General features: G+C 35.8%; 1 protein-coding gene across 1 annotated transcript in view; it reads right to left on the minus strand.

Annotated features, from left to right (window-relative positions):
* The window catches only part of TMPRSS11B (transmembrane serine protease 11B), a 31105-nt gene extending 3644 nt beyond the window's left edge, over positions 1-27461 (minus strand). Inside the window, exons 1-7 of the mRNA XM_021939068.2 lie at positions 27424-27461; positions 11522-11637; positions 6079-6194; positions 5932-5999; positions 4393-4553; positions 2642-2680; positions 1469-1646 (exon numbers count right to left, since the gene is read on the minus strand). Coding sequence (XP_021794760.2) covers positions 1469-1646; positions 2642-2680; positions 4393-4553; positions 5932-5999; positions 6079-6194; positions 11522-11637; positions 27424-27461 — 716 coding nt within the window. The remainder of the gene's footprint in view (positions 1-1468; positions 1647-2641; positions 2681-4392; positions 4554-5931; positions 6000-6078; positions 6195-11521; positions 11638-27423) is intronic.

Genomic DNA, 27461 nt, shown 5'->3' on the forward strand with positions numbered 1-27461 from the left:
CACGAATCACATGAGCATCCTCAGTCCCATAAGTGAATGGGGTCCAAAATTAGTCTTATTGCCACATACTCTCGGTTTCAATAGCTACTTTTTTGACCCTCACCCTTCTACCACCCTCAAGTAGGCACTAATGTCTATTGTTACCTTCCTTGTATCCATATGTACTCAATGTTTAGCTCTCACTTATAAGGGAGAACTGTGGTATTTAATTTTCTGTTCCAGCATTAATTCATTTAGTCAGGATAATAGCCTGAAACTGCATCCATGTTCCTGTAAAGTCCATGATTTTAGTCTTTTTATGGCTGCATAGTATTCCATGGGGTATATTATCCATATTTTCTTTATCCAGTTCACCATTGCTGGACATCTAGGTTGAATTAATGTTTTTGCTATTGTAAATACAGCTGTGGTGTACATACAAGTGCATATGACTTTTTCGTAGAACAATTTATCTTCCTTTGGATATACTCAATTTTGGGGTCCAGGTTAAATTTTACATCAGATGGATATGCTGTCTTTCTTCTTCAAATTTCCATAGTACTTACTATCTTTGTAATGCATGTCATGTTTACAACACTATGCAGCCTTGTACTTTTAATATATGACATTTAAATTTTTTCAACTAGATTATAAATTTCTGGATGGCAAGACAAGGAAGCACCTAGTAACTGGAGTCAGACATACTTGAATTCACATTCAATTTCTATTATTTAAGAACTAGGCTGGGCACGGCGGCTCATGCCTATAATCCCAGCAATTTGGGAGGCCAAGGCTGGCGGGTCACCCGAGGTCAGGAGTTCAAGACCAGTCTGACTAAAAAAAAAAAAACAAAAACAAAACAAAAACAAAACAAAACAAAAAAGACCAGTCCGACTAACATGGTAAAACCCCAGCTCTACTAAAAATACAAGAATTAGCTGGACACAGTGGCACGTGCCTGTAATCCCAGCTACTCGGGAGGCTGAGGCAGGAGAATCATTTGAACCCACGAGAGAGAGGTTGCAGTGAGCTGAGATCGCGCCATTGCACTCCAGCCTGGGCAACAGAGTGAGACTACATCTCAAAAAACAAACAAACAAACAAATAAACAAAAGAGCTGAGTGATCTTAGCCAAGATTTGTCACCTTTCCTGAGTGAGCCTTGGTTTCCTCGTCTTCAAATAGTTTAAACTATACCTTCCATACAGAATTGAATGTTGTGATTAAATGAAATGATGTTAAGTAAAGCACTTAACGTCAGGCCAAGGTACCTATTTGGAAAATGTTAATACTTCCATTCGATTTTCTCTCCTTTCCCTAATTTAAATGCTTTTCCTGCTCTTTAATTATGCAGGTGATCGTAAATGTTCTATGTGATTGTACATTTCATATGGTCTTGGTGAACCTTGACACATTAAGTTAACCCCTACATACTATCCAAAATACTTTTGCACCCAGCATCCTTCATTTAGTCAAATGTTCAAACTTACTTAGCAAAGCAGTGAGCTGCAGATAATAGCCACCTGCTGCTGATCAGAGAGGCTCCACAGTAGTGATGGCCTTTCCATTGCATGCTGGCCTGCCATGGCCATGCCCCCAACAGGGCATTTTTTCCATTCACAATTCTGTTGTCAGTTATGATACTGTTGGCTAGTTGTCTCCCACAACCTAGAGAAAGGATTAATTTACACAAGAGCAGGTATCTTTGATTATGCATTATAAAAAATATATCATTAAAAATTACTTGAAACCTTCAGTGATTATTCAACATCTTCTAATTGATGATGTTTCTTTCCTATAAGATATTCCTGTGTTGGTTCTGTATTCTATCTTGGTTTGAATGGTTCTTACTTATCCTCTTTTCCAGTCTCAAACATCTTTCAACCACTATCTTTTGTTGTGTCTATGTGTTATAACTCTTGTCTCTAAGCAGATTCTTGAAGGTGGAGACTTTGCCTCATTGGTGTCTACATCTTGCATAGTATATGCACTGCTGTCTGTAAGACACCATGTGAACAAAAGATACTCCATAAATATCCATGGAGTGAATGAATGCATGAATGTATCTTGTGGACAACATGATACTCTAAAGAGAATGTATTTAAAAGATGTAACCAGACAGTGATGTGCTCCCATTAGGCCCAGCTAATTGGGAGGTTGAGGCAGGAGGATTACTTGAGCCCAAGAGTTCCAGGCTGTAGTCCACTATAATTGCACCTGTGAATTGCACTATAGCCCACACAACATAGCAACATCCCACCTCTAAAGCAAAAAATAATAGTAATGTTTAAGATGCAGAACTGTTTTTATCTTTAATAAACATATTTTATATAGCCAGGTTTTATATTTTCTTCTTACCCTAAATTGTCATTTCCTTCAGTCTTTCTCATATTAACATATTTAAATACGATACTTTTCACTTACAATTTTATTATTTGGAATCAATTCTTATTTAACTTTTTATATATGTTTAAATAAATGTTAAAATTAATAGACCAGTGTTTTTCAAAGAGAAATTCTAAGTCAATATCTAGTATATCCAGTAATTCAGAAAGTGTGTTATGGGATTTCCACATGATATATTTCAAATATTTTTAATAGAAAAATAATGAGAAAATACCTGTGAGTTCATCAAATTTATAATAAAGAGGTCCTTAACTTACAGTTGTTGGTAAGCATTTCAGAAGCAGCCTTGCTGATTTCTGAAAGTGAAACACAAAACAAAATATAAAATTGACCAAATACCACCAAGCAATTGACTTCAACCTAAGAACATAAATGCTAACTTTCCTAACCCAATATTGTCCAACATTTAACTATTTGGAGTAGTTCAGGTATTTTCAGCCCCTCTGACTCTTATTTGTTATATTACAGCCATCTCTCCATATCTCTGCTAGGTAGCCTAGAAAAAGAGAAAAAGGAATAAAAAACAAAAATCAGTTTTATGATTATTGAAGTAAAATATTCAGTGCTGTAAGAAGCTGGCACCCTTACAAATATTTTTAAGAGATCTTGGCAGGGATTTCTTCCCCATGATAATTCTTTTTACTCTGAAATGCCGAGAATTATATATATTTTAAGGAAAAATGTCCCAATTAAAATTATACTTCATCGGGCCTATCCTGCTTTTTAGGGAAATCTCCTTACTAAGAATGAATCATGAAATTTTGAGAACTTAAATTTAAATCTTTGTCCTATTGATAAAAGACTTCAGAGAGAAGGAGAAGAGGAGGAAACTAAAGAAACATCAGAAAATGATGACTATACTCTATGGGACACAGAAAGAGAGTAAACAATGTATCCCTCTTTCCCAAAAGCTACTCACAGAAAAATTTTATTGCTCTTTTGAAAAGTTATACCTCAGATTCACTTCTTACTAGTGATTCACTGGTAACGGGATCTTTATTGTGTGGCAAAGGAGCAGTAACTGGCAGATGTTGCTGGCCTTTCAAGTCCTCAAGGACGCTAGGATTAATAGTCTGGCTGCAAGAACCATGAAACTGGACTCTGAAACCACGTGCTTATCACCTAGCTGGCCTTTTAACAATCCAAGTGACAGTTTCAAGACCTTTGCAGAATCTTCACGATCTTTACAAACTTCACTTTCTGTAAGGAGGCAAAATCTTATCATTTTCTTCCCTTGTTTTCTAGGGAATTTTCCAGACAATTTTTTTTCTTTAAAAGTGATATTACTCCAGTTTTCTCACAAGAATCGGTAAGAACTCACATCCCCAACATTGTTCTTACTCCTGCAGTCTCCTTACTGAAACACCAAGAAAGCCCTAAATCTGCTTTCTGTCATGAGATCCTGGCAAAAGTAGGGAGAAGAAAAGAAAAATACTTTGCCTGGGCTCCGTGGCTCACGCCTGTAATCCCAGCACTCTGGGAGGCCGAGGCGAGCGGATCACAAGGTCAAGAGATTGAGACCAGCCTGACTAACAAGATAAAACCCCCTCTCTACCAAAAATAAAAAAAAATTAGCCAGGCATGGTGGCAGACGCCTGTAGTACCAGACTGAGGTGGATAATTGTTTGAACCTGGGAGGCAGAGTTTGCAGGGAGCCGAGATCGTGTCGTTGCACTCCAGCCTGGGCAACAGAGCAAGACTCCATCTCAAAAAAAAAAAAAAAGATACTTCGGTTAGAACCCTTCACCCCCTTTCCCATGCATAATAGCCAAACCCTTCCAAACTTACATCTATGCTTGCAATGTAACCCTCATTCCTATCATTCTTGAGACAATGATTCCTTGGCACTGCCCTTTCCACTACCAAGTCATTGCTAGGGGTGACGGAGTTACGTACGCATATTTTTTTCCCAAATTACTAAAACTCTTAGTTCACTTTTTAGTAGTTTTTTAAAAATAATACAGAAAAAAACCTATGTAATAGAAAATAATGGAAATAAATCAAATACCCTTGAGTTTAATGGAAGCGGGAACTGCGTTCCAGGATGCCATGTCGTTTTTCAACATCTGATGTAATATAGCCTTGATTTGAGTCCTCATGCTAACTCTCTCTGCTGGAGGAAACTTGAATTTCAGCTGTAACTGTACATTTGAACCACTGGCATTAGGCCTAGAAACAACAGAAATTTTTTAATGTACTGTTTCTTGATCTTTTAGAGGTTTTGTGAACACATTAAATTTCACACATTTTAATTGTCACATTTTTTTACATATATTAAAGAAAAATATACAGATACTATCTAAACATGTATAAAATGCAAAGATACCTAAAAAATCTTCTAGTATGTCTAGTTCAGACATACTATTCAAGGAAGAAAATATAGACCACAAACTAAAATCAGAATATTTCAAACACATACAGGAAATGGAATACTGGCCAAGAAATGATTGGCATGAAGTCTTACTATAATACAATAAAAACCAGTGCTCTCATACAGAATTTCTCTAATAACTTCATTTTAGAGAAAGAGATCAATGAGAAAGTAAAGGTAGGGCAGGGAAGCATTCAAAATACAATTTCCAGCATGTGTTTAGAAGCCAGTGCTAAACTTCTTGCCATGGTTTTTTTATACATAACCAGTCTGCCCCCAACAGATCTATGCAATGAGAAAGCTCAGAAAGAGAATTCTAAAGCATGAAGAACATCTTGATTATATATTCAGTAAACTATTTTTATTAATCGGGAAAAGAGATTAATTCATTTTGGAAGACTTTCAAACCAAACCATATCAATCAGAATTTTTGAAAATATCCATAATTTCACTTTCAAATAGTCATGATCAATTATAGGGTCTTTGAAGGTTTTTGTTTGTCTGTAGATAAGTAGGTTGGTTAGATCAGCTGGATTTTTTGTTTGTTTTGTTTTGAGAGTTCAGAATTCCCCAGAATAGATATTAACAATTACCAATTACAAGTGAGCTCTACCCTCATTACTCTTCCCCCATACACCATACCTTCCTCCCTGCATCCCTCCCTACCACCACTATCTTCAGGCATCCTTCATAGGTATGTCTATACAGATGTTATCTTAAAATATTGTCTTTGTTCCACAGTCATTGCAAGAATGAAAATTATTAAGGAAACTAAATAGGATGTTTTTAGGGAAAGTATTGGCTAAAAACAAACCAGTTGAATTATTTGTTTTCCATGGAATTATAATTATCTTTCATCATAACAGTCAGTTAGGACTGACCACCACCAATTAACCTTATAATTCTTTTGCAGGTATGAAGATTAAAGATTTGTATATATCGACTCTTGCCTAGAACAGAAATTTGCTAGATACAGTGACACTTTCATTCATGGAGAACTTGATCTTTCTTTTTCTTTTTCTTTTTTCTGTTTCCTTCATTCCTTCCCTTCTTTCCGTTCCTTTGTTTCTGTTTTTCTTTATGTTTGTTTTTTGGTGTTACCGTTATCTAAAATCAAGGTTGTATGCTATATCACCTACTTTCCTTTCATAAAATCTTGAATGAACTTGTACTTACAGAAGTTTGATGACCTCAGATTTGATATATTCCTTATATATACTGGAATTTTGAAATGCATTTAACATCTGACAAGAGAAAAAAGAGTCACTATATGTATTTCAATCAAATTTATAATAAAATTAACTTTAAAAATCTCTGATTTACCTTAGTCTCAATATCTTTGCTTAGATTTGTGCTGGCTTGTGAAGCTGCGTTTTCACAACTGTCATTGTATGTGACTCCAGAAATATGAAAATCACCTTGATAATAGTAAGTCTTCTCTGCAAAATTCAGAAAAAAAAAAAAAAAAAACCTCAAAGAATTTTAAAGTGGAAAGTGACTTTAAAGCGATCTATATCTCTGCCTCAACATTCAACCCAGCTTTAGAAATAATCCATTTATACCTCTACCTCAACATTTATACCTCTGCCTTAACCATTTATACCTCTACCTCAACATTCAACCCAAGTTTAGAAAAAATCCAAGGGAGGGAGAAAAGTAAAAGGAGAGGAGTGAACAATAGTTTATTCCAGAAATGGCAACTCCGTATCATTCATTCAATGACCCCCCCTTTCCCTTAAAGTGATAATAGACATTACTGTCCTGCCAAGTCCAGATATACCCTCAGCACCCTTCTCAAAACAGCAATGCCCGCAATCACTAACAATCCACCTGAGTATGCACTAGAGATAAAACATCTTTTACATGTATAGTCTAAACTCAGCCTAGCAATTACCCAATTAATCTTTCTAAGCAATTTTAATACAGGAAACATACAAGCATCAGTCATCCTTCACTTTCTGGATGATATACACTGTCTTGCACCCTTTTGCATGCCCTTTGCCTGCTGGCCTGGTTTCTATTCCTTGATGTTATTCCTGGAGGACTTCATGGTGCCATTATCATTATCATTATTATTATTATTATTATTATTATTATATTTTAAATTCTGGGATACATGTGCAGAACGTGCAGATTTGTCACATAGGTTTACACGTGCCATGGTGGTTTGCTGCACCCATCAACCTGTCACATACATTAGGTATTTATCCTAATGCTAGACCCCCACCTCCTGACAGGCCCCAGTGTCTGATGTTCCCCTCCCTGTGTCCATGTGTTTTCATTGTTCAATTCCCACTTATGAGTGAGAACATGCGGTGTTTGATTTTCTGTTCCTGTGTTAGTTTGCTGAGAATGATGGTTTCCAGCTTCATCCATGTCCCTGCAAAGGATATGGACTCATCCTTTTTGTAGCTGACTAGTACTCCATGGTGTATACGTGCCATATTTTCTTTATCCAGTCTATCATTGATGGGCATTTGGGTTGGTTCCAAGCCTTTGCTATTGTGAACAGTGCTGCAATAAACATAAGGGTGCATGTATCTTTATAGGAGAATGATTTATAATCCTTTGGGTATATACCCAGTAATGGGATTGCTGGGTCAAATGGTATTTCTGGTTCTAGATCCTTGAGGAATCACCTCACTGTCTTCCACAATGGTTGAACTAACTTACTCTCCCACCAACAGTGTAAAAGCATGGTGCCCTTTTATTTCTCTACAGCATATGATGGGTGGTGCTTGCTGTGTGTCACAAGGTCTCATATCTCCATCTTTTTCCTTTCCCCAAATATAAACTGCTTCACCTGGTACATTAGGTCACCACAATTTAAAACAGGACAAATCTTTTAAAAATAGGAACTGCCCAGATGCGGTGGATTATACCTATAGTCCTAGCACTTTTTGAAGTCGAGGTGGGAGGATTGCTTGAGTCCAGGAGTTCAAGACCAGCCTGGGCAACATAGTGAGACCCTGTCTCTACAAAAAATTTTAAAAATTACCAGGCATGGTGGCACACGCCTATAGTCATGCTACTGAGGAGGCTAAAGTGGGAGAATTGCTTGAGCCCAGGAGTTCAAGGCTACAGTGAGCTGTGATTGCACCACTGCACTCCAGATTCGGTGACAGAGTGAGACCCCCATCTCAAAAAAAACAGGAACTAATATGAAACAATACCCTGTTTTGTTTAAGTAATTAGCCATTCCTGTATTTTGAGAGCACTTGTGCTTTTGATCCACCTTTACCATACACCACGTAGTCGCTAAGTGACTGAAAATTATGATCTCCTGAGCTGAAATAATTTGTTACCCTGTAAGTTAGAAATAACTTTAAAATAAAATAAAATAAAAACTGGTTTCCTGTATTCCCATTGATTCCTATATTTTTCCTTATGGTAACCAGTACATACAAAAGCCCCAATGCCAAAGTCTGTCTGAGAAGTTTCCTGAAAAGACAAATGCACATGAAGCTAGAGGAGCTAGTTCCAGCCCCATCACAAATCAGCTGTGCTGTCTTGGTGTATTTAACCCACTGGGATTTTCTTTATTAATCATAAAAACTAAATTGCAGCCTGGTGCGGTGGCTCGCGACTGTAATCCCAGAACTTTGGAACGCGAGGCGGAAGGATTACTTGAGGTCAGGAGTCCAAAACCAGCCTAGCCAACATGGTGAAACCCCATCTCTACTAAAAAAAAAAAAAAGAAAAAAAAAGAAAAGAAAAATTAACTGGGAGTGTTGGTGCATGCCTGTAGTCCCAGCTACTTGGGAGGCTGAGGCAGGAGAATCGTTTGAATCTGGGAGGTGGAGGTGGCAGTTAGCTGAGATCGTGCCACTGCATTCCAGCCTTGGCAATAGAGTGAGACTCCATCTCCAAAAAACAAAAAAAACCAAAAACTAAATTACAATAAACTCTAAGACCCTCTTCTTTCTACTATTTTATCATTTTCGTCTGTGAAGTTTGTCACCAAATGAACTAAAGTAAATAATTAGAATCTGCTAACTTTGTGTTACACCCAGAATGCTGAACCAGGGTATTTACAAGTAGTTAGATTAATTTGTCAAAAGTCTCATACATCATGCCCAGATTCCAAGAAACCATTATGTTTAGATTTCTGATTCCAGTTATGATTTTACTGGAGAAATCTATCAGTTCAAGGTACCATTTTACAATTAATTTTCACTTGATTATTATTATGGATTGAATTGTGTCCTCTCCAAAATTTGTATGTTGAAGCCCTAAACACCAATGTAACTGTATTTGGAGACATGATCTTTAAGGGGGAATTATGGTTAAATGACGTCATAAGGTTGAGACATGAATCCAATAGGACTAGTCTCCTTATAAGAAAAGAAAGAGAGACCACATCTCTCTCTCGTGCATGCTCTCTCTCTCTCTCTCTCTCACTCACTCACTTCATGCCATCTCCCAAAATACACACAGAGGAAAGGCCACAGGAAGGCACAGTAAGAATCCAGCTATTTGCAAGCCAGAAAAGAGGTCTCCTCGGAAACCAACCAGCATATTGGTCTTAAAAGTCCAGTCTCCAGGATTGTGAAAAAATGTCTGTTGTTTAACCCAGCCAGTCTGTGGATTTTGATATGGCAGCTTGAGCTAATATAATTATTTAGATAAACTGAATGGAAGTCTATTCCATATTCTATACTGTGGTCAGTGATTTTCAGTTTTACAGACATAGAAACAATAATCTTTACATGGTAAACTGCCTTCCATTTCAAAGTTTATAAAGTCTTTTTTCTTAAGATAGACATTATTTTATTACCTCTCTAAAACACTGTTTTATACTAATAGATTGTAACACCACCTATATATCATAATCACTACAGACTTTCCAAAAGGCATGCATGGGTAGGTCCTGCCCTGGTCCAGCTGAATCAGCTAACCTAAGGGTAGGCCCTAGGGAATAAACACTACTTCAAAAGCGCTTGACAGCTGATTCTGAGAAGAAGGTAGGGTTGGGAACTATTAGATAAACTATCTGAAGAATTATGAAATTGGTTATACATGTGTATATAATCTTTTGGAAATAACATTGTTAAGTAAAACGGTTGAGAAAGAGATGAACCAAAGTCATTCTAGAATAATGATCTTCATGAAATACTTATTTCTGAGTTAATCGAAAAAGTGGAAACTCAAAAGTTTAAAAAAATTGATTGAGAAATAATAGATGTATTTAGACAGGGAAACTAATTTCATACTACTTCAATGAGGGATTACAATAGCTGCCAATCAGCTAATTTCATACCACTTAAATGAAAGATTACAATATCTGTTATCCAGCTTAAGTTGTTCTCAGTATTAACAAATATTATATTCGTTCCTAAGCCAGAGTCCTAGAGCAAAAACCCATCTTTCAAACTGACTTCAAACAACTTTTACCACAGAGCTTGTATCCATTTTTACCTCACAAGGAGTGCAGTTCAAGTAATTCAACTTTAAGCAATTTAAGCTACTCTAGCCTTATATCTGAAATAGTAGGTGGTTGACCATATAGAGGCATTCAAGGGTGAATTCTCGTCCCATGCACCTCCTGTTCCAGCCAGGGTGCTGTAGTTCCCCTTTGCACCACTCCGTGCCATTAAGACACTGCTTCCCCAGGAAAGGGGACCTGTTAAGATGCAAAGTGTATATTGAAAAACTGGATTTATTCACAAGGGCTTGATTTTGAAAACTCAGAGCGCTGTCCTTAAGGAAATTTTGTGAAGAATGTTATTTTTTAATGAGTAGAGGGAAAGAGAGGACAGAAAGATATAGATTATGAAAATTTCATGGATAGATATGGCAGACAGGAGATTGAGCACTCATTATCCTTCTGAAAGACAAGTCTTAAGAGGACTGAGGAGAAACAAAGGAAAAGAAGCCAGGTTGAAAGAAAAAATGTCATTTTTGCTAAGTCAGCCAAAATTTGTCGATATTGCATTATTGTATAGGGTTACATATTTCAGAGATATAAAGCTCAGAAAAATCATGATAAAGTAGTATAATTACTCAAACTATTAAGTATATTAATATGCTACTTAAAAGCCTGTGATATCAAGCAAGTCATTTTACTTTTCTGAGCCCCAGTGTACTGTATGTGAAAATAAGGATAGTAGTAAAATCTGTCATCCCTAGCTCACAAGATTATTGGGAAGATAAAGTGGAACAATGGATGTCAAGTTTATTTTCAAACGTTAAATAACTACACAAGTTTAAGGACTTATTTTTCAGAAAGGTAAAAATAAATTGGAAACTAAGCTTTGTGAGTATACTGTTAATAAAAGTTTTAAAACTAAAACCATGTTTGTGCAAACATTTAGCCATTCAACCATGGTTGACTATCTACTATTAAAAGAGTTATTTGTAGATTTGTAGATTTTTCATTGCTACTTATTCATCATATCTTAATAACCAATAACAGAATTGAGCCAAGAAGAGAAGGAATCTCTAACGTGTGAGATGTATTTACTACAGGATGTAACAATTCAACTACAAGCCTACTACAAGCTCCTTTAATGGCAATGAATATTGACATCAAAGCATTGAACATTTGTCTTGCTCCTACCCCCATAGTTGGTGATATAATTTACAAGGAGGCCTCTGATTCAAAAAATTTTATAAACTTCTGTATTATAATAAACTGTGTTGAAATAAAATAGTAAGTAAATAAGAAAACTCCAAAGAAGAAATTTAATGTTCATATTTTTTTTTTCAATTTTTAAAACTAAAAGATTTATAGCAAGGATGAAAATTGAAAATAATCTATACTGACCAACTGCCAGAAAATGAACAAGAAGACCAATAGTTACTCCCAAGATTGCTGCCACTCCAAGAAAAGTAAAGATCGTAGTCCACAGTGGCCAAGATCTTTGGGAAGATATGCCGTGCCTATGAAAGAGGAAAGAATTGGTTCAAATCAGATAATAACAATCAAAATCTACCTGACTCTCCTTCAACTCATAGTACATGAATTGTAATTTATACATTGGTCCTTTATGTTACTTGAAAACCTAGAAACCTCAAATGCCTCAAAGAGGATAGACCATAATGCTCATTCACTTAACAAATCATTATTGAGCCCAGGTTAGCTACTGGAAATATATCAATAAGCAAAATAGACATGATTTCTGTCCTCATGTTGCCAAAGAGAAATTGACTTGCTTTTTTAAAACACAGAAGCGGGTTACAAAACATTAGTTGTAGTCTGATTGTATTTTTGTAAACTCCAGCCATATCATGCACAGGGACATATAAAGACTTATAGACACAATTAAATACATAATATAACAAGTTTTAATTATAGGTTTGATAAATGCGGATGGAAACACCATGATGTCAACTGCAGTAATCTCTAGGTAATAAAATTATAGATTTTTTGTTTACTGTTAACTATATTTTCTAATTTTTCTTTTTTTATTTTCTTTTTTTTCTTTTCTTTTCTTTTCTTTTTTTTTTTGAGACGGAGTCTCGCTCTGTCGCCCAGGCTGGAGTGCAGTGGCCGGATCTCAGCTCACTGCAAGCTCCGCCTCCCGGGTTCACGCCATTCTCCTGCCTCAGCCTCCCGAGTAGCTGGGACTACAGGCGCCGGCCACCTTGCCCGGCTAGTTTTTTGTATTTTTTAGTAGAGACGGGGTTTCACCGGGTTAGCCAGGATAGTCTCGATCTCCTGACCTCGTGATCCGCCCATCTCGGCCTCCCAAAGTGCTGGGATTACAGGCTTGAGCCACTGCGCCCAGCCTTTTTTTTTTTTTTCTTTTTTGAGACAGAGCCTCACTCTGTCACCCAGGCTGGAGTGCAGTAGTACAATCTCAGCTCACTGCAACCTCTGCCCCACTGGGTTCAAGTGATCCTCCCTCCTCAGCCTCCTGAGTATCTGGAACCACAGGGGTGCACCACCCTACCCAGCTATTTTTTTGTATCTTTTTAATAGAGTCAGTGGTCTCACCATGTTGCCCAGGCTAGTCTCAAACTGCTGAGCTCAAGTGATCTGCCCATCTTGGCCTCCCAAAGTGTTGGAATTACAAGCATGAGCCACCACCCCTGGCCTATTTTCTATAATGTTTCTCCAACAAATGTAAATTATTTGCATAATATAAATTAGTAGATCAGTTAGTTGTTTTATCATCAAAGCCAATCAATTAGATGAAAGAGAATTAGAAAATATGGTGGTTCTGCATCATACAGATAAAGCAGTGTATGGTTACAGTTACATTGTAAGGCCACACTAAGCTTAATCTACATGAAGTTTGAACCCTAGTTATTTTTCATATCTTGAGAGATTATGTCATATAATTGTCCATTGGAGGAAAGGCTGTAACATAAACATTCATGATTTCAAATTCAAAACATCCTCAGCTGCTTCTTCAATCTCTATTCTGTATCATTATAAATAAACCTTGCAAAAGAGAAGAGTTTGTAATCAGGGAACATATTTGGTGAATTACATATTTTCTGTGAATATGTGAACCTTTTCATTCTCATCCCATCCAGGACCAACTGACTTTTAGGTAGATACATCTTTGTTTCTGTTTTGTTAGCATTACCTTATACAACTGTGCAACTCCACCTAAACTTGTTTCCTCTTCACTCTGTTCTACATTCTTAATCCTACCTCTTCCTTATACGTCTTTGTCTCTTTTGATGACTTGTTAATTAGTGTTTCGCAGAACCAACATTGTCAAAGCTCTTCAAAGAAACTCCTTCTTTCAGACACATTTCATGTAGTTTTTCATACCAGAATTCTGTTGTTTAATATCAGCCTCAGATTAAAAAGCCTACTCAGGCATAGCATTTTTAATACAGTATTTATAACTTTATTAATATTTGATAACATGTTTCTTTTAATGACTATAAAAGTGCACTGTGACAGTAAGGTCTTAAGTTTGTTTTGGATTAGCTAGTTATAACAGTCTGGTAGCTCAGGCTTTCTGAGACATGCGTATTAGTCTAAGAGACTAAACATTAGGTAGACTAAAAAATTGTTCTAAGTTCTGAAATGGTTTCAGAATAATCACTGCTTTACCCAGCTTAAAAGAGATTTTTCTCTAAAAACCTGTTTTGGATGCTCTGAAAATTTCTGAAGAGTACATATTATTGACTATAGTTCTGATATGACTTTTTCCCCCTCCCATGGCTTTCTCTTTCAAAAATAATTTAAAATATTATTTTATATCTAAAAGAATACAGTAAGTTTGTGATTAACTCAACCCTTCCTCTAATAAATGTAGCCTCTAAGAATTTATTATTTTTGAAAAATAACTGCACTTTTAAAAATTATGTTCTAAATATCAAAAAATGTCCATTCATGAAATAATTTACTCTAATTTACCAAATTAATTTTTGGCAACAGATTTTTTCTAAAGGTAGGCATTTGCATTACAAGATGAATCCCTCATTTAACAAAGAAAATAGGTTAAAAATTAATCTTCAATGAATGTACCCAACTTCATGTACTTAACTAAACTATGATTGCCTCACTTTTAGAATGAATCTACTTCAAATAAGAGTTCATTGCTGGCTGCGCACAGTGACTCATGCCTGTAATCTCAGCACTTTGGGAGGCCAAGGCAGGAGGTTCACTTGAGGTCAGGGGTTTGAGACTAGCCTGGCCAACATGGTAAAACCCCATTTCTACCAAAAAATACAAAAATCGGCTGGGCGTGGTGGCGAGCACCTGTAACCCCAGCTACTCGGGAGGCTGAGGCATGAGAATCGCTTGAACCCAGCTCCATCACAGGGGAAAAGAATAAAAGAAAGCTCATTGCCATTGTGGCATAACCATTTGCCTTAGTCAACTTGCAATAATCATGTTAATCAAAATCATAGTAAGTACATTACTTACAATTTTAAAACATCAGTCTTGTTGTAATTGTACCCTTACAGTCCATGCCAAATATCAATTCCTAGGTTAGATTTCCTTTTAACCACTTTTGGGCATTGCTTTAGGAGTTAAACAGCAAAGCATTAAAAAATATATAGTTTTCATTTATTAGAACTTCATTTATAGACCATTTGAATTAGATGCACCTGAATTATCTCATATAATGAAATGTGTTAAAGCACAATTGTGGTGCAAAATTCTTCAAATTCTATAAAAATAAATCTTTTTCCATAGAAAACTTTAAATCATTAGGGTGAGAATTGTGCATAAGGAGCAGAGAAGTGTAATGATCAAACGGGTAATGGCCTCTATCTTCACTTTCTCCTGGAACTTTGGAAAAAAGAGAGTCTACAAAAGGAAGTCATTTGAAAATTTATGAAGTTTTGAGAACCTGCAGTTTGCTGGTTGCTAATTCAAAATCTATATTGGAAAGTACATTATTCCAAAATCTATAATGGCATTCATATTTTTCATTATTCCTAAGAAAACCTTTTAATATTAGAAAATTTGATTTCAATTACATTACTAGAGAACAAAAATGGTAGTGTTTATATGAGTGATTATAAAAGAAATCTTATGCCTCATTTCCTTAAGATTTCAGGTCAATTATATATTTATATTCTTTCCCAGTAAGCAAAATTTTGCTGAATTATTATTTTTCTTTTTAACTTTTGAAAACTTTCCCAGAGATGTCAAAGGGCCTGTAGACCTCAGACAATAGCGTGTTTCTTGACAGTGTCCAGAAATAAAAACTGAATTCTAAAAAGCAATCAATTAACAAAAAACTAGAACCCACTTAATGGCAACTTGCTAAACTTTGCAGACTTACTCTCCCCAGTGAAATCCCCTTTACCTGTACATAATGTTCTGATGTTGTGGCAGTATCAGGTATAATGGTGGTAATGATGATGATGATGATAACGATAACAGTGATGATGCTGGTAATAGTGATGATAAAAGTTAGAACCTTCTAATGTAGCTTTTGACTTATGTGCTACATCCAGTGTTGCAGCTTGGTTTTTATGGGCTGGGAAAGATGTAGCGAACAACTAAGATGAAACTTGTCTGACTAGTCTTAATGACAGTCATATTTCTATAGTTTTAAGATAGGAGTCACCCCAAGAATGACAAATTTCCTTGACTTGGCGATTTAGAAAAAATTACAGTCCAGTTTGGTCACCTAAGATGTACAACCAGGAAATAGCTTTGGAGTATATAGGGGTAATCCTAACTCTGTATTTTACTAATTCCATTATACTACTTGTCCCTTCTCAATTGAAACTATAACTAGTTAAAAGTTTCCAATAAATGTCTTTCTACAATATGTCAATTTTAATATGGCAAATATTGCCATCATTCTCATGCAGATGAAATTCTATTTCATTGTGGTTTGCATTTGCTTTTCATTAATTACCTGTGAGAATAGTCATTTCACATATTTTGAGGGAATTTGGATTTTCACTTTTGAGAATCCTGTTCATAAGTTTAGCTTTTCGTCAACAGGCAGCAGATGGTAAGGAAAAACAAAATGGGTTGCTAATCTTTTTTTCTTATACTTATAAGTTATATGTGATTTCATATAACTCACATATAACATTATAGTTATATGTGAGTTCCTTATATGATCTGGATATTAATGTATTATTATACTGGATATTAACCAGTTATGTTCACCTATTTATTAATTACCTGTCCCCAGGGTGCAGCTTGACATTTCATTATGTAAAGAGATTTCAGTTCTTTAAAAACTTTAAGAATCAATTTACTTTTGTAATGTCATGAAATGATAATTTAATTTTATATTGTATTAATTTGGAATTATTTTTTCTTACTAATGACCTGTTTTCCAAGACTTTTTTATGGCAGAGTTCTTCTTTTCTCTACAGATGTGTAAGGCCTCCTATGCCATATACAAAATCTGCATGTTTCTTAACTCTCTATTCTGTTCTATTGGTCTATTTACCTTATCTTCTGTCAATACTAAACAGTTTTAGTTACTATAGATCAGGAGTCAGCAAGCATTTTGTGTAAAGCACTAGACAGTAAATGTTTGAGGCTCTGTAGGCCATATGGTCTTCATTGCAACTGTTAAATTTTGCCACTGCAGCACAAAAACAGCCAAAAATGCTAAGTAAAAAAAAATGCAGGCCGGGCACAGTGGTTCACGCCTGTAATCCCAGCGCTTTGGGAGGCCGAGGCGGGTGGATCACGAAGTCAGGGGATCGAGACCATCCTGGTTAACACGGCGAAACCCCGTCTCTACTAAAAATACAAAAAATTAGCCGGGCGTGGTGGCCGGCGCCTGTAGTCCCAGCTACTCTTGAGGCTGGGGCGGGAGAATGGCGTGAACCCGGGAGGCGGAGCTTGCAGTGAGCTGAGATCCGGCCACTGCACTCCAGCCTGGGCCACAGAGCGAGACTCCATCTCAAAAAAAAAAAAAAGGCATGCAGGCATGGCTGTTTTCCAGTATTTACTTATGAAAGCAAGTGGTGAGCCAGGTCCATGCGTTGTAGTTTTCCAACCCCTGCTACAGATTACAGTAGGTCATGATTTCTGAGAGCATATGTTTTCTCAAACACTTCTTCAAATTTATATTGGTAATTCTTCACCTTCTATTCTGCCATATGCTTACTGGATCAGCTTATTAATTCCCATTATTAAGTCCCAAGAAGATATTTTGAGATTTTGAGATTTTAAGATTTCGATAGAAATTCTGTTTATCTCACAGAATAGTTTGGAAAGATTCAACATCTTATATTGTTAACCGTTTATCAGCATGACACATCTTTCTATTTATTCATTAATTTTGTTTTGTCATTTTACTCATAAAGTGATATAAGGCACATCTTTTTATATTTATTCCTCTGTTTGAAGTTTTTCTCATAGTCATTAATATTTTTCCTATTAAATTTTCTGATTATTTATTGCTAGTGTATAGGAACGTTACTGATTGGTATTAGTAGGTAGCATGCCCAGCAAATTTTAGTTACTTTTAAAATTAATAGCTGTCTTTAGATTCTTTGAATTTTCTATATGGATGATTATGTTGTCTATAAATATTAAGATTTCCAAATATCATTCAGCACAGTACCTTCCTTTCTTGGATTGGCTTTCCTTCAGTTTCTGATATTTTTTGTCACTCTCCACTGCCTTCATATGGTTAATTTTTATATTATTTTCCTAAGTTTATAATTATTAACTCTAGAAGGCCTCAATGTAAGGTAGTTTGCCATTACCGGAATGCTTTAACAGTAACTTTTAAAGAATGGAATTTATTAATTTTAATTTAAAATTTATCAATCTTTGCTTCTAAGTTTAGTGTTTTATGTATACCTGTAGGTGGTCTAAGAATTCTTTGCTTTTCACAAAGACATTCTCTCATGCTTTGTTCTAGAAACTTTAATGAGTTACCATTTGCACTTAGATTAATAATTCACATAGAATTTACTTTTGTGTACATGATGAAGTGGGAGTAAAGGTGTACTTATTTTTATTGGCTTTTAATTTTGCCATTATTTTGCCATATCACACTGCTTTAATTATTGAAGTTACAAAAGGTCTTGATGACTGGTAATATAAGTCCATATTTATTTTCCTTGTTCAATGTTGTCTTGGCTATTTTCAGTTCATTGCATCTACTTATAAACCTTAACACTATCTGATCAATTTCTAAAGAGAAATCTCTAGAATTTTGTTGATATTGCACTGAATGTACAGATAAATTAGAGGATAATTGGCTTCTTAAAATAGTAAAGTTTCTATCCATGAACTTGGTATACATTCGTTCATTTAGATTTTCTTTAATTTTTCTCAATATCTGGATAGAAGTCATATATGTTTCCCTAGAATAAATTTATGGGCTTCATGTTTTTCTGTCCTATTATAAATAGTATTATTCCTTGAATTTTGTGTTACATTTGTTGCCAGCATATTGAGATACAATTGATTTTTATATAACAATTGAAAATGGATTAATTTATTAATTTTTTTGTTTGGACATCTTTTCAAATTTTTCGTATACATGTACATCATCTTGTCATCTGCATAAAAACAGTGTTACTTCTTTTCCATTGTTTATATTTTTTATTTTGTTTTGTTTGATTAAATGATTTTTTTTTTTTTTTTTTTTTTGCTTATGGCATAGAATTCCAGTTCACTATTGAATAGAATGGTGATAGCAGGGATTCTTTTCTATTTTCCCAATTTCAGAGAAAGACTTTTAGTATTTCACAACTAAGTAGAATGTTTTCAGTCACTTTATCAAATTAAGGAAATTCTCTTGTTTTTTGTTTGCTAAGTTTTTATAATAAATAGAGTTTGAATTTGACCAAATCCTTTTGTCTGCATTTATAGTGATAATCATGTCTACTTTTATCTTATGAATGTCATGATCTACGTTGACTCATATTCAAATGTTAAACCAACCTCGCATTTCTGGAATAACCTCAAGTTGATTGCAATTTATGACACATTTTATATACCACTGGGTTTCAGATGCTAATATTTTGTTTAAGATTTTTTGATATATACTTCTGAGAGATAATGACATATAGTTTTCCTGTCTTTTATTTTCATTGTTAAGTTTCACAGTTGAGATTATGTTAGCCTTATAAAACAAACTGGAAAGTAACTATTTTATTGCAAATTATTTGAAAATGTACATATATATTAAAAAAAGTCAGGTTGCCAAAACTAATATGGTGCCATTATAAGGAGAGCTACCCGCCCTTCAGGGATACCACATTTTGGACTTTGCATAAACTTGAAATAAACTTTTCTTTTACAAGCCCATCAAGATTTGAGAATTTATCTGTTGAAACAGATAATACAAATATCTATAACTAATAAAGATCCTATTTGATGTTTATAGTCAATTAACTTTTTTAAACACCTTAAAAAAAACTTAAATATTTTAAACTGATATATAATGTGTTTGTATTAAATCTCAATCATTTCACACACATTCATTCTTCCTTTTGATTTGCTCTAATATCAGAAATAGCCACTGTGGACTGATGAGGTTCTCTAACTTTCCACGGGCGAGCAGGGTTGCTGCTGAAACAGGATGATTCTTTCTTCCGTCTTGAACAAAGCCTAAAATGTCAGTGTTTATGCCATTTTCTCCCCATGGCTTCGTAGCCACAAAAGATTTGTCAGTTATGAAGGAGAAGCACATACATCATGTTATGCTTATGGTCTCATTGAATCATCATTCTTTAAATGAGTGAGTTAGTAAACATACATTTGTTCCAAGGACACTCCCACAGACTGCATGTCTCAGTTTCAATTGAACCTGAAGTCTCGATGTCAGCTTGGGTAAGAATTAATCAAATGCTCTGTAGCAACTGGGATTATCCACCTCATGACAGCACTTCCTCTTCCTGGGTTTCTGTTTCTTTAAAAGCTTTACCATGTCATTCACATGTAGATATACTTCAAAATTATTCAAACCAACCTTAAGACTTACAACTGAATCTTCTACAGTAACCCTGGCCCACATCCATTTTATAGTTTCTGAGATCAAATTGCATATATCTCATAATAACTAATTATTACATATTCTTCTACTTGTGTCATATTTGTTTCCCCAAATAGATTATAAACTCTTGGAGTGTAGGGTTTATGTTTTATACTAGTTTCCATACCTTCCATGTTCTTAGTAAGCAGTGACAGGTTAATTATTCAATCTTTACAACATGGAAGAGAAAGAAAGACCCCTTCTCCTCCCCTGTTCATTTCTACATAGTATTTGGTTCTTATTAGCATTATTTTCTTTTCATTTGCAATAATATTTTGAGTTAGATTGGCTGGCAAAGTAACAGAAGCCTTTTTTCATCCTCAGACATCTTTTACTTATTTATTTATTTGCTTATTTATTCATTATATATAATAGACTTCATTGTGTAAAGCGGTTTTAGGTTCACTGCAAAGTTAAGTGGTAGATACAAAGATTTTCCATACATGCCCTCTGCCCCCACACATGCTTAGCCTCTCCGTTTATCAACATCCCCCATCAGAGTGGTACATTTTTTACAACTAATGAACCTAAATTGACATATCATTATCACCCATACTCCATAATTTACATTAAGGTTCACTCTTGGTATTGTACATTCTATGAGTTTGGACAAATGTATAATGGCATGTATCTACCATTATAGTATCATACGGAGTAGTTTCACTGCCTTAATAAATAACCAAGAGGCCGTTTTTACTACACTGTTCCTTGGTACACTCACTTCTAATAGGATCTACTTCTCAAAAGATCAAAATCAGAAGCTCAAACTTATCGGTACTGTTTATCATGACCCAGCTCTAGGGAATTACTTCACATTTTTCAGACTCATGAGACATATCTTGCTAACCAAGATGTCGTTTAGTTAAAATGGGAGGTACCTATTTCCTGCTTATGGAATGCATGATACATAAGAAGAAAACTCTCCAGGAACCTGGGTTTCCTTCTCAATAAGCATGAGATGTTACAAGTAATACATATATATCAAATCCAAGTATTCTGAAATGTAACTTCCCAATTCTATAATCCTTTTAGATTAAAACATCATTTTTACACATTGGTAATTTTTGTTACTGAAAATATAACTTGAATATATAATTTTTTTCTTTTTTTTACCAGTCACTTTAGCTTCAGATGATTGTATAAACTGCTCGTACTAAGGAAATTGAGGGAAGATTGACATGCTTTGAGAATCCTTGTAAATATAATGAACATTAATAAAAATCTTTTGATTGTAAGAGACTAAGTTGCTGTTTCATGAGTTTCAGTCTCTTTGTAAAATTAATTACCTCCTAAGGTACTAAGAATATTTACAAATGAAACTGCTGAAGTATTACAACTGTTTACAGAATTTTGATGATTATTTAAATGAGAGAAATATGAGAATGGAGATAATACTTTATTTTTTAACTTGGAAAAGTTAGTATTGAAAACCATAGGCCGGGCAAGGTGGCTCACACCTGTAATCCCAGCACTTTGGAAGGCCAAGGGGGATAGATCACCTGAGGTCAGAAGTTCGAGATCAGCCTGGTCAACATGGCGAAACCCCATCTCTACTAAAAATTTAAAAAAAATTAGCTGGGCATGGTGGCAGGTGGCTGTAATCCCAGCAACTTGTGAGGCTGAGGCAGAAGAAATGCTTGAATCTGGGAGGTGGAGGTTGCAGTGAGCCGAGATTGCGCCATTGCACTCCAGCCTGGGCAACAAGAGAGAAATTCCGTCTCAAAAAAAAAAAAAAAGAAAGAAAGAAAGAAAGAAAACCATTTGACACTGAGCCTGATATCGATTTTGAGGGGGAAAAAAGCCACAATAAATTCCTAAAAGTATGGCTGGGCAAATCTAAAAAGACTAAAAAAAAATCTAAAAAGACTGCAATTATTACTTTGAGCCAACATTGGTTCACTTAATAATTATTGTTTAAATAGATATCCTAATAACCTCTCAGAATTACCTCACTTAAAGCAGCAGGTTTTTCCTGGTTTAAGCTCTGATTTCCACATTAGTAGCACCATCGAGAATCCTACCTATATATTTTCCTATGGAAAGAGTCAATTTTTCATGGCACAAATGGAATTTATATAGTACTGCCTTCATATTTATTTTTAAATATAGAACTACTTTGTATAGAGAGTATCATTAATTTTAAAAAAATCAAAATAAAACAAAACTACTAAATTCATAGGGTATATATAAGTACTTACAATTGCAAAAGAACTTATTCTTTCCCATATAGTTTTAGTAAGGATTTGACTGAGTTTATCTGGATATTTTCCTACTTTGGTTCCTACATGCCTATATGCCTGGGAAGCTTCCCACCCTTCTTCCTGACATCCTACTCTCACAGAACCCCCACCACAACTTGCCTTGGAGGCCTTCAGGACAAATCCCATTTTGCCCTTTTTCTCTGTTCATATCACTTACCTCAGGAACCTCTACACTCCCACTTCATGGTAGTCCCATTCTTCAATATGAGACCTTCTCACTCCTTTCACTAGCTCTCTAAACCCTACTATATGACGGTCTCTGGAAGTCACAGTATGCTTTCTGCAACTTCTTTAGGACTTCAGTCTCTTCTCCAAACATCCACTCCATATTCTTGTTCAAACTAGAACCTGCCTTTCCTCCAGTATGCAGATTTCATCATCGCCCTCTTATAAGTTGCCTACTATTTACCCACCACTCCTTTTATTGCTGTCCCTATAGGTGGAGTGCATGCACTCCTCAGTCCTCAGTGCCACTTCCAGACCTCTGCTCTCTAAAATCAGATTGTACACTACTATGCCTTCACCTGGTGGGGTGTATTTTGGATTCACATGGAAGGTGTAGTATGCTACAAAAAAATTGGCCACCTATAGATACCCGGTCTTAATCCCTAGAACCTGTGTTATATATATATTTTTAAAAATCTTTGAAAATATGATTATGAATGTTGATGTAAAGAGAATTTTTTTAAAAATTTTAAATACAAGAGTACACATGCAGGTTTGTTACATGAGTATATTGAACCCAGGTAGTGAGCATAGTACCCAATAGGTAGTTTTTCAACCCACCATACCATCCTGCCCCCTCTAGTAGTCCACAGTGTCTATTGTTCCCATATTTATGTCTGTGTGTGCTCAATGTTTAGCTTCTACTTAAAAGTGAGAACATGGGGTATTTGGTTTTCTGTTCTTGTGTTAATTCACTTAAGATTTATGGCCTCCAGCTCCATCAATATTGCTTCAAATGACATGATTTCATTCTTTTTATGGCTGCATAGTATTCCATGATGTATATGTATCACGTTTTCTTTATCCAATCTACCACTGATGGGCACCTAGATTGATTCTATATCTTTGTTATCGTGAATACTGTGTATGTGCATCTTTTTGGTGTAATGATCAATTTTCCTTTGAATATATAACCAGTAGTGAGATTGCTGGGTCGAATGGTAGCTCTATTTAAGTTCTTTGTGAAATCTCCACACTGCTTTCTATAGAGGCTGAATAATTTATATTCCCACCAGCAACGTATTAGATTTCCTTTTTCTTCACATTCTTGTAAGCATCTGTCATCTAGACTTTTTAAAAATGGCCATTCTGACTGGTGTGAGATGGCATCTCATTGTAGTTTTGACAAAAGCAAGCAATGGGGAAAGGACTTCCTATTCAATAAATGACCCTGGGATAGCTGGCTAGCCATATGCAGAAGATTGAAGCTGGATCCTTACCTTTCACCACACAAAAATTAACTCAAAGTGATTATTCTTGATTGTTCTGGTAGGCTCTAAATCCAATCACAAGTGTCTTTATAAAGGAGAGGTAAAGAGACAATAAATAGATACTCAAAAGAGGAGCAGGCAGTGTAAACACAGAGATCGGAGTGATGTGACCACGGTACTTTAGTTTTGTTTAAGTTTTAAATTTTCTGTGTACATAGTAGTATATACTTATGGGGTATAAGAGATACTTCAATAGAAGCATACAACGCATAATAATCACATCAGGGTAAATGGGATATATCCATCACAGCAAGCATTTATCCTTTCTTTGTGTTACAAACAATCCAATTATCATCTTTTAGTTATTTGGAAATGCACAATAAACAATTCTTTTTTTTTTTTTTTTGAAACAGGGTCTCACACCTGTTACTCAGGCTGGAATGCAGTGGCGTGATCACAGCTTACTGCAGCCTCAATTTCCCAGGTTCAAGCTATCCTAGTCTGTCAACCACCTGAGTAGCTTGGACTACAGGCACACACCACCACACCCAGCTAATTTTTGTATTTTTTTGTAGAGACAGGTTTTTGCTATTTTGCCCAGGCTGGTCTTGAACTCCCGAGCTCAAGTGATTCTCCTGCCTTGGTCTCCCAAAATGCTGAGATTCAGGCATGAGCCACCATGTCTAACATATTTCCCACACTTTTGAAGTTCTGTTTGAAGGTGACTTTGTAGGAAGCCCTACTCAGGACAGATATGTTAATTGAGAAATGAGAGAACCCAAAAAATGCACTGTGAATAAGGTGTTGCAGGCCTAAGGGAAAAAGTATTTACTTTTACTTCACATAATATGATTGTGAACCATCATTTTCTAGATTTGCTTTTATCTGTACTTATAGCAGCTAACAGATAGTTCTCAAGTACCTTGTCTATTGGCTGGTGGTATAATATTTATCACCACAAGTTATTTATCACTAGAAAATATTCTGATACTTTCTTCAGTAAGCAAAACTTTTGTTTTTCCTCATAGGAGATAATTATATGTATAATTTCTCTAACATGTAAGTAAAAAATGCATTCAGTATGAGATCAGCAATTGATGACATGATTTCAAATTTAAAGGTTAAAGCTGAAAGATCAAATCTAGGTGGGACACTGTAGAAGGCCAACACAGGTGGATCACTTGAGCCCAGGAGTTTGAGACCAGCCTGGCAACATGACAAAACCCTGTGTCTACAAAAAAATACAAGAATTAGCTGGGCATGGTGTCATGCACTGGCAGTCCTGCGTACTCAGGAGGCTGAGGCAGGAGGATGGCTTGAGCCTGTGAGGTCGAGACTGCAGTGAACCATGATCATACCACTGCACTCCAGCCTGGGCAAGACCCTGTCTCAAAAAAAGAAGAAACAAAACAAAACAAAAACAGATTAATTGTAGAGTGTGGTACTTATTCTCAAGAGTCTAAATGCTGCCAGTCTAATGACATCCAGATAAAAGGTAGTGGGCACTAGAGCCAAAATCAAGTCAGGGAAAATAAGTGAAGTTTTAAAATGGTAAAATTTAACTTTAATAACTTGCTTCTATTTTAAGTCATTTTCATGCATCATTTTCTTTCTTAGTCTTTTTAATGTTTTAATTGCTTAACTGTTTCACTCTTTCAACTATTTTATTAGTTGTAATGCACTTGTCCACTTTCTCTTTGTCCAGATACTTTCTTCCTCAATTTTCTTAAGAACACATCTCTGGCAGCCATGAAGAAGAATTAGTTCATGTGCTTTGCAGGGACATGGATGAAGCTGGAAACCATCATTCTCAGCAAACTAACACAGGAACAGAAAACCAAACACCGCATGTTCTCACTCATAAGTGGGAGTCGATCGATGAGAACACATGGACACAGGGAGGGGAACATCACACACTGGCGCCAGTTGGGGGGCGGAGGACAAGGGGAGGGAGTGCATTAGGACAAGTACCTAATGCATGTGGGGCTTAAAACCCAGATGATGAGTTGATAGGTGCAGCAAACCACCATGGCACATGTATACCTATGTTACAAACTTACACGTTCCGCACATGTATCCCAGAACTTAAAATAAAATAAAAATAATAATAATACTAAAGAACACACCTATGGTCACTTCTTAATCTCCTTTACTTTTTCAAAAGAACTTTAAATTTTGTAGTTTTTAGGTTTAGTCCAGAGTTTTCTCTCTTCTCGCTGTACCATCTCTCTCTGCTGGAGCTTATCCGCTCACCCAGCTTAAAATACCACCTATATGGTAACAATAATAAAATGTATATCTTAAGATCAAACTGCAGTTCTTGGTACCAGATTTACTTGTTCAACTCCCCCTACTCACCTGCTGCTTTCACATTCTTCATGGACATCTCAAGCATATATCCAAGAGTAAGCTCATGATCTCTTCCCCAAAACAAGCCCTTCCTCTTTATTCATCTTTTCCTATCTCAGTAAACGGCTCCTTAGGGGTTTCATTTTGCATATCAGAAATGAGGGTCCATTCTTAAAGACTCCTCACTCATCCACTCCCATGAGCCACCAGTTGTCTGCATGGCCAAATTTTCTTGCTGAGTATTTTTAAAATTCATCTGCTTCCTTTTATTACCTCTACTACTACTCCTGTTGATATCACCATCATTTACTACCTGAACTTCTGCAAAAGGTTTGTACCTGAGCTCTCCACATCACACTTGGCGGCCCTGCATGTAACATCTCTTCTCTAGACAGGGTAGGATCCCTGAAACACAACCCTGACTGGGTCCTTCCCTTAATTCCAGTGGCCGTCAGGTTTAGGATGAAAGAATCCTCAACACAACCTACCAGGCCTAACAGAACCTAGTCCCTGACAACTTCTCAGTCTTATCTCAGGCTGTTGTTTCTCACTCTCCAAGCTAAAGTCACTGTGGCCTTCCTCACAATTTTCCTATGGTTAAGTTATGCACTTCTGGGCCTTCTCACATGCTAATCTCATAAGCTAATCTCTTGACCAGAACATTCTTCCCTTCATATCTCATCTTAAAGGCCACTTCTTCAGGGCCACTTCTTCCCTATATTCCAAGCTACGTTAAGTCCCCTTAGAGACCTTCTTTGCTTCAATTATGAGTTCAACAGTAATTTTATTCATGTGGTTTTTTTATTATTCAATGTCTGTCTTCCTTGCTAGATTGTAGGCAGGGAAGACAGAGAGATGTCTTATTTTTTTTTTTTTTTAAGTAGCTAGATTAGAGTACCTTCGTACCTGTTTGATCAATATATATTGAATGACTTAGGATATGTCACTTTTTCCTTGACTTATTTGGATTTTCTTTTTGGTATTTATTTGTATTTACTTTTTAAGTTACAATTTTTTTTCTTCTCTCTGACTTCTGATAGGCTATGATCCATTATGAGCAAAGAGTACTTCCCATCTTCTTCCTCCAATGTCACACTTTCTAAGCTATGTAACTTAAGAGATTCATAGGCCAACTTCTTATTTTGAGGATAATACTATGTTTTAACTTATATTAATACAACATTTGAACTACTAGATTGTGACCATCTTTTCAAGTATAAACCTTCTCACCTGTCCACAAAGATGACGTAATACCAACCCTTGGTCAT

This window comes from Papio anubis, chromosome 3 (assembly GCF_008728515.1).
Source record: "Papio anubis isolate 15944 chromosome 3, Panubis1.0, whole genome shotgun sequence".
NCBI lineage: Eukaryota > Metazoa > Chordata > Mammalia > Primates > Cercopithecidae > Papio > Papio anubis.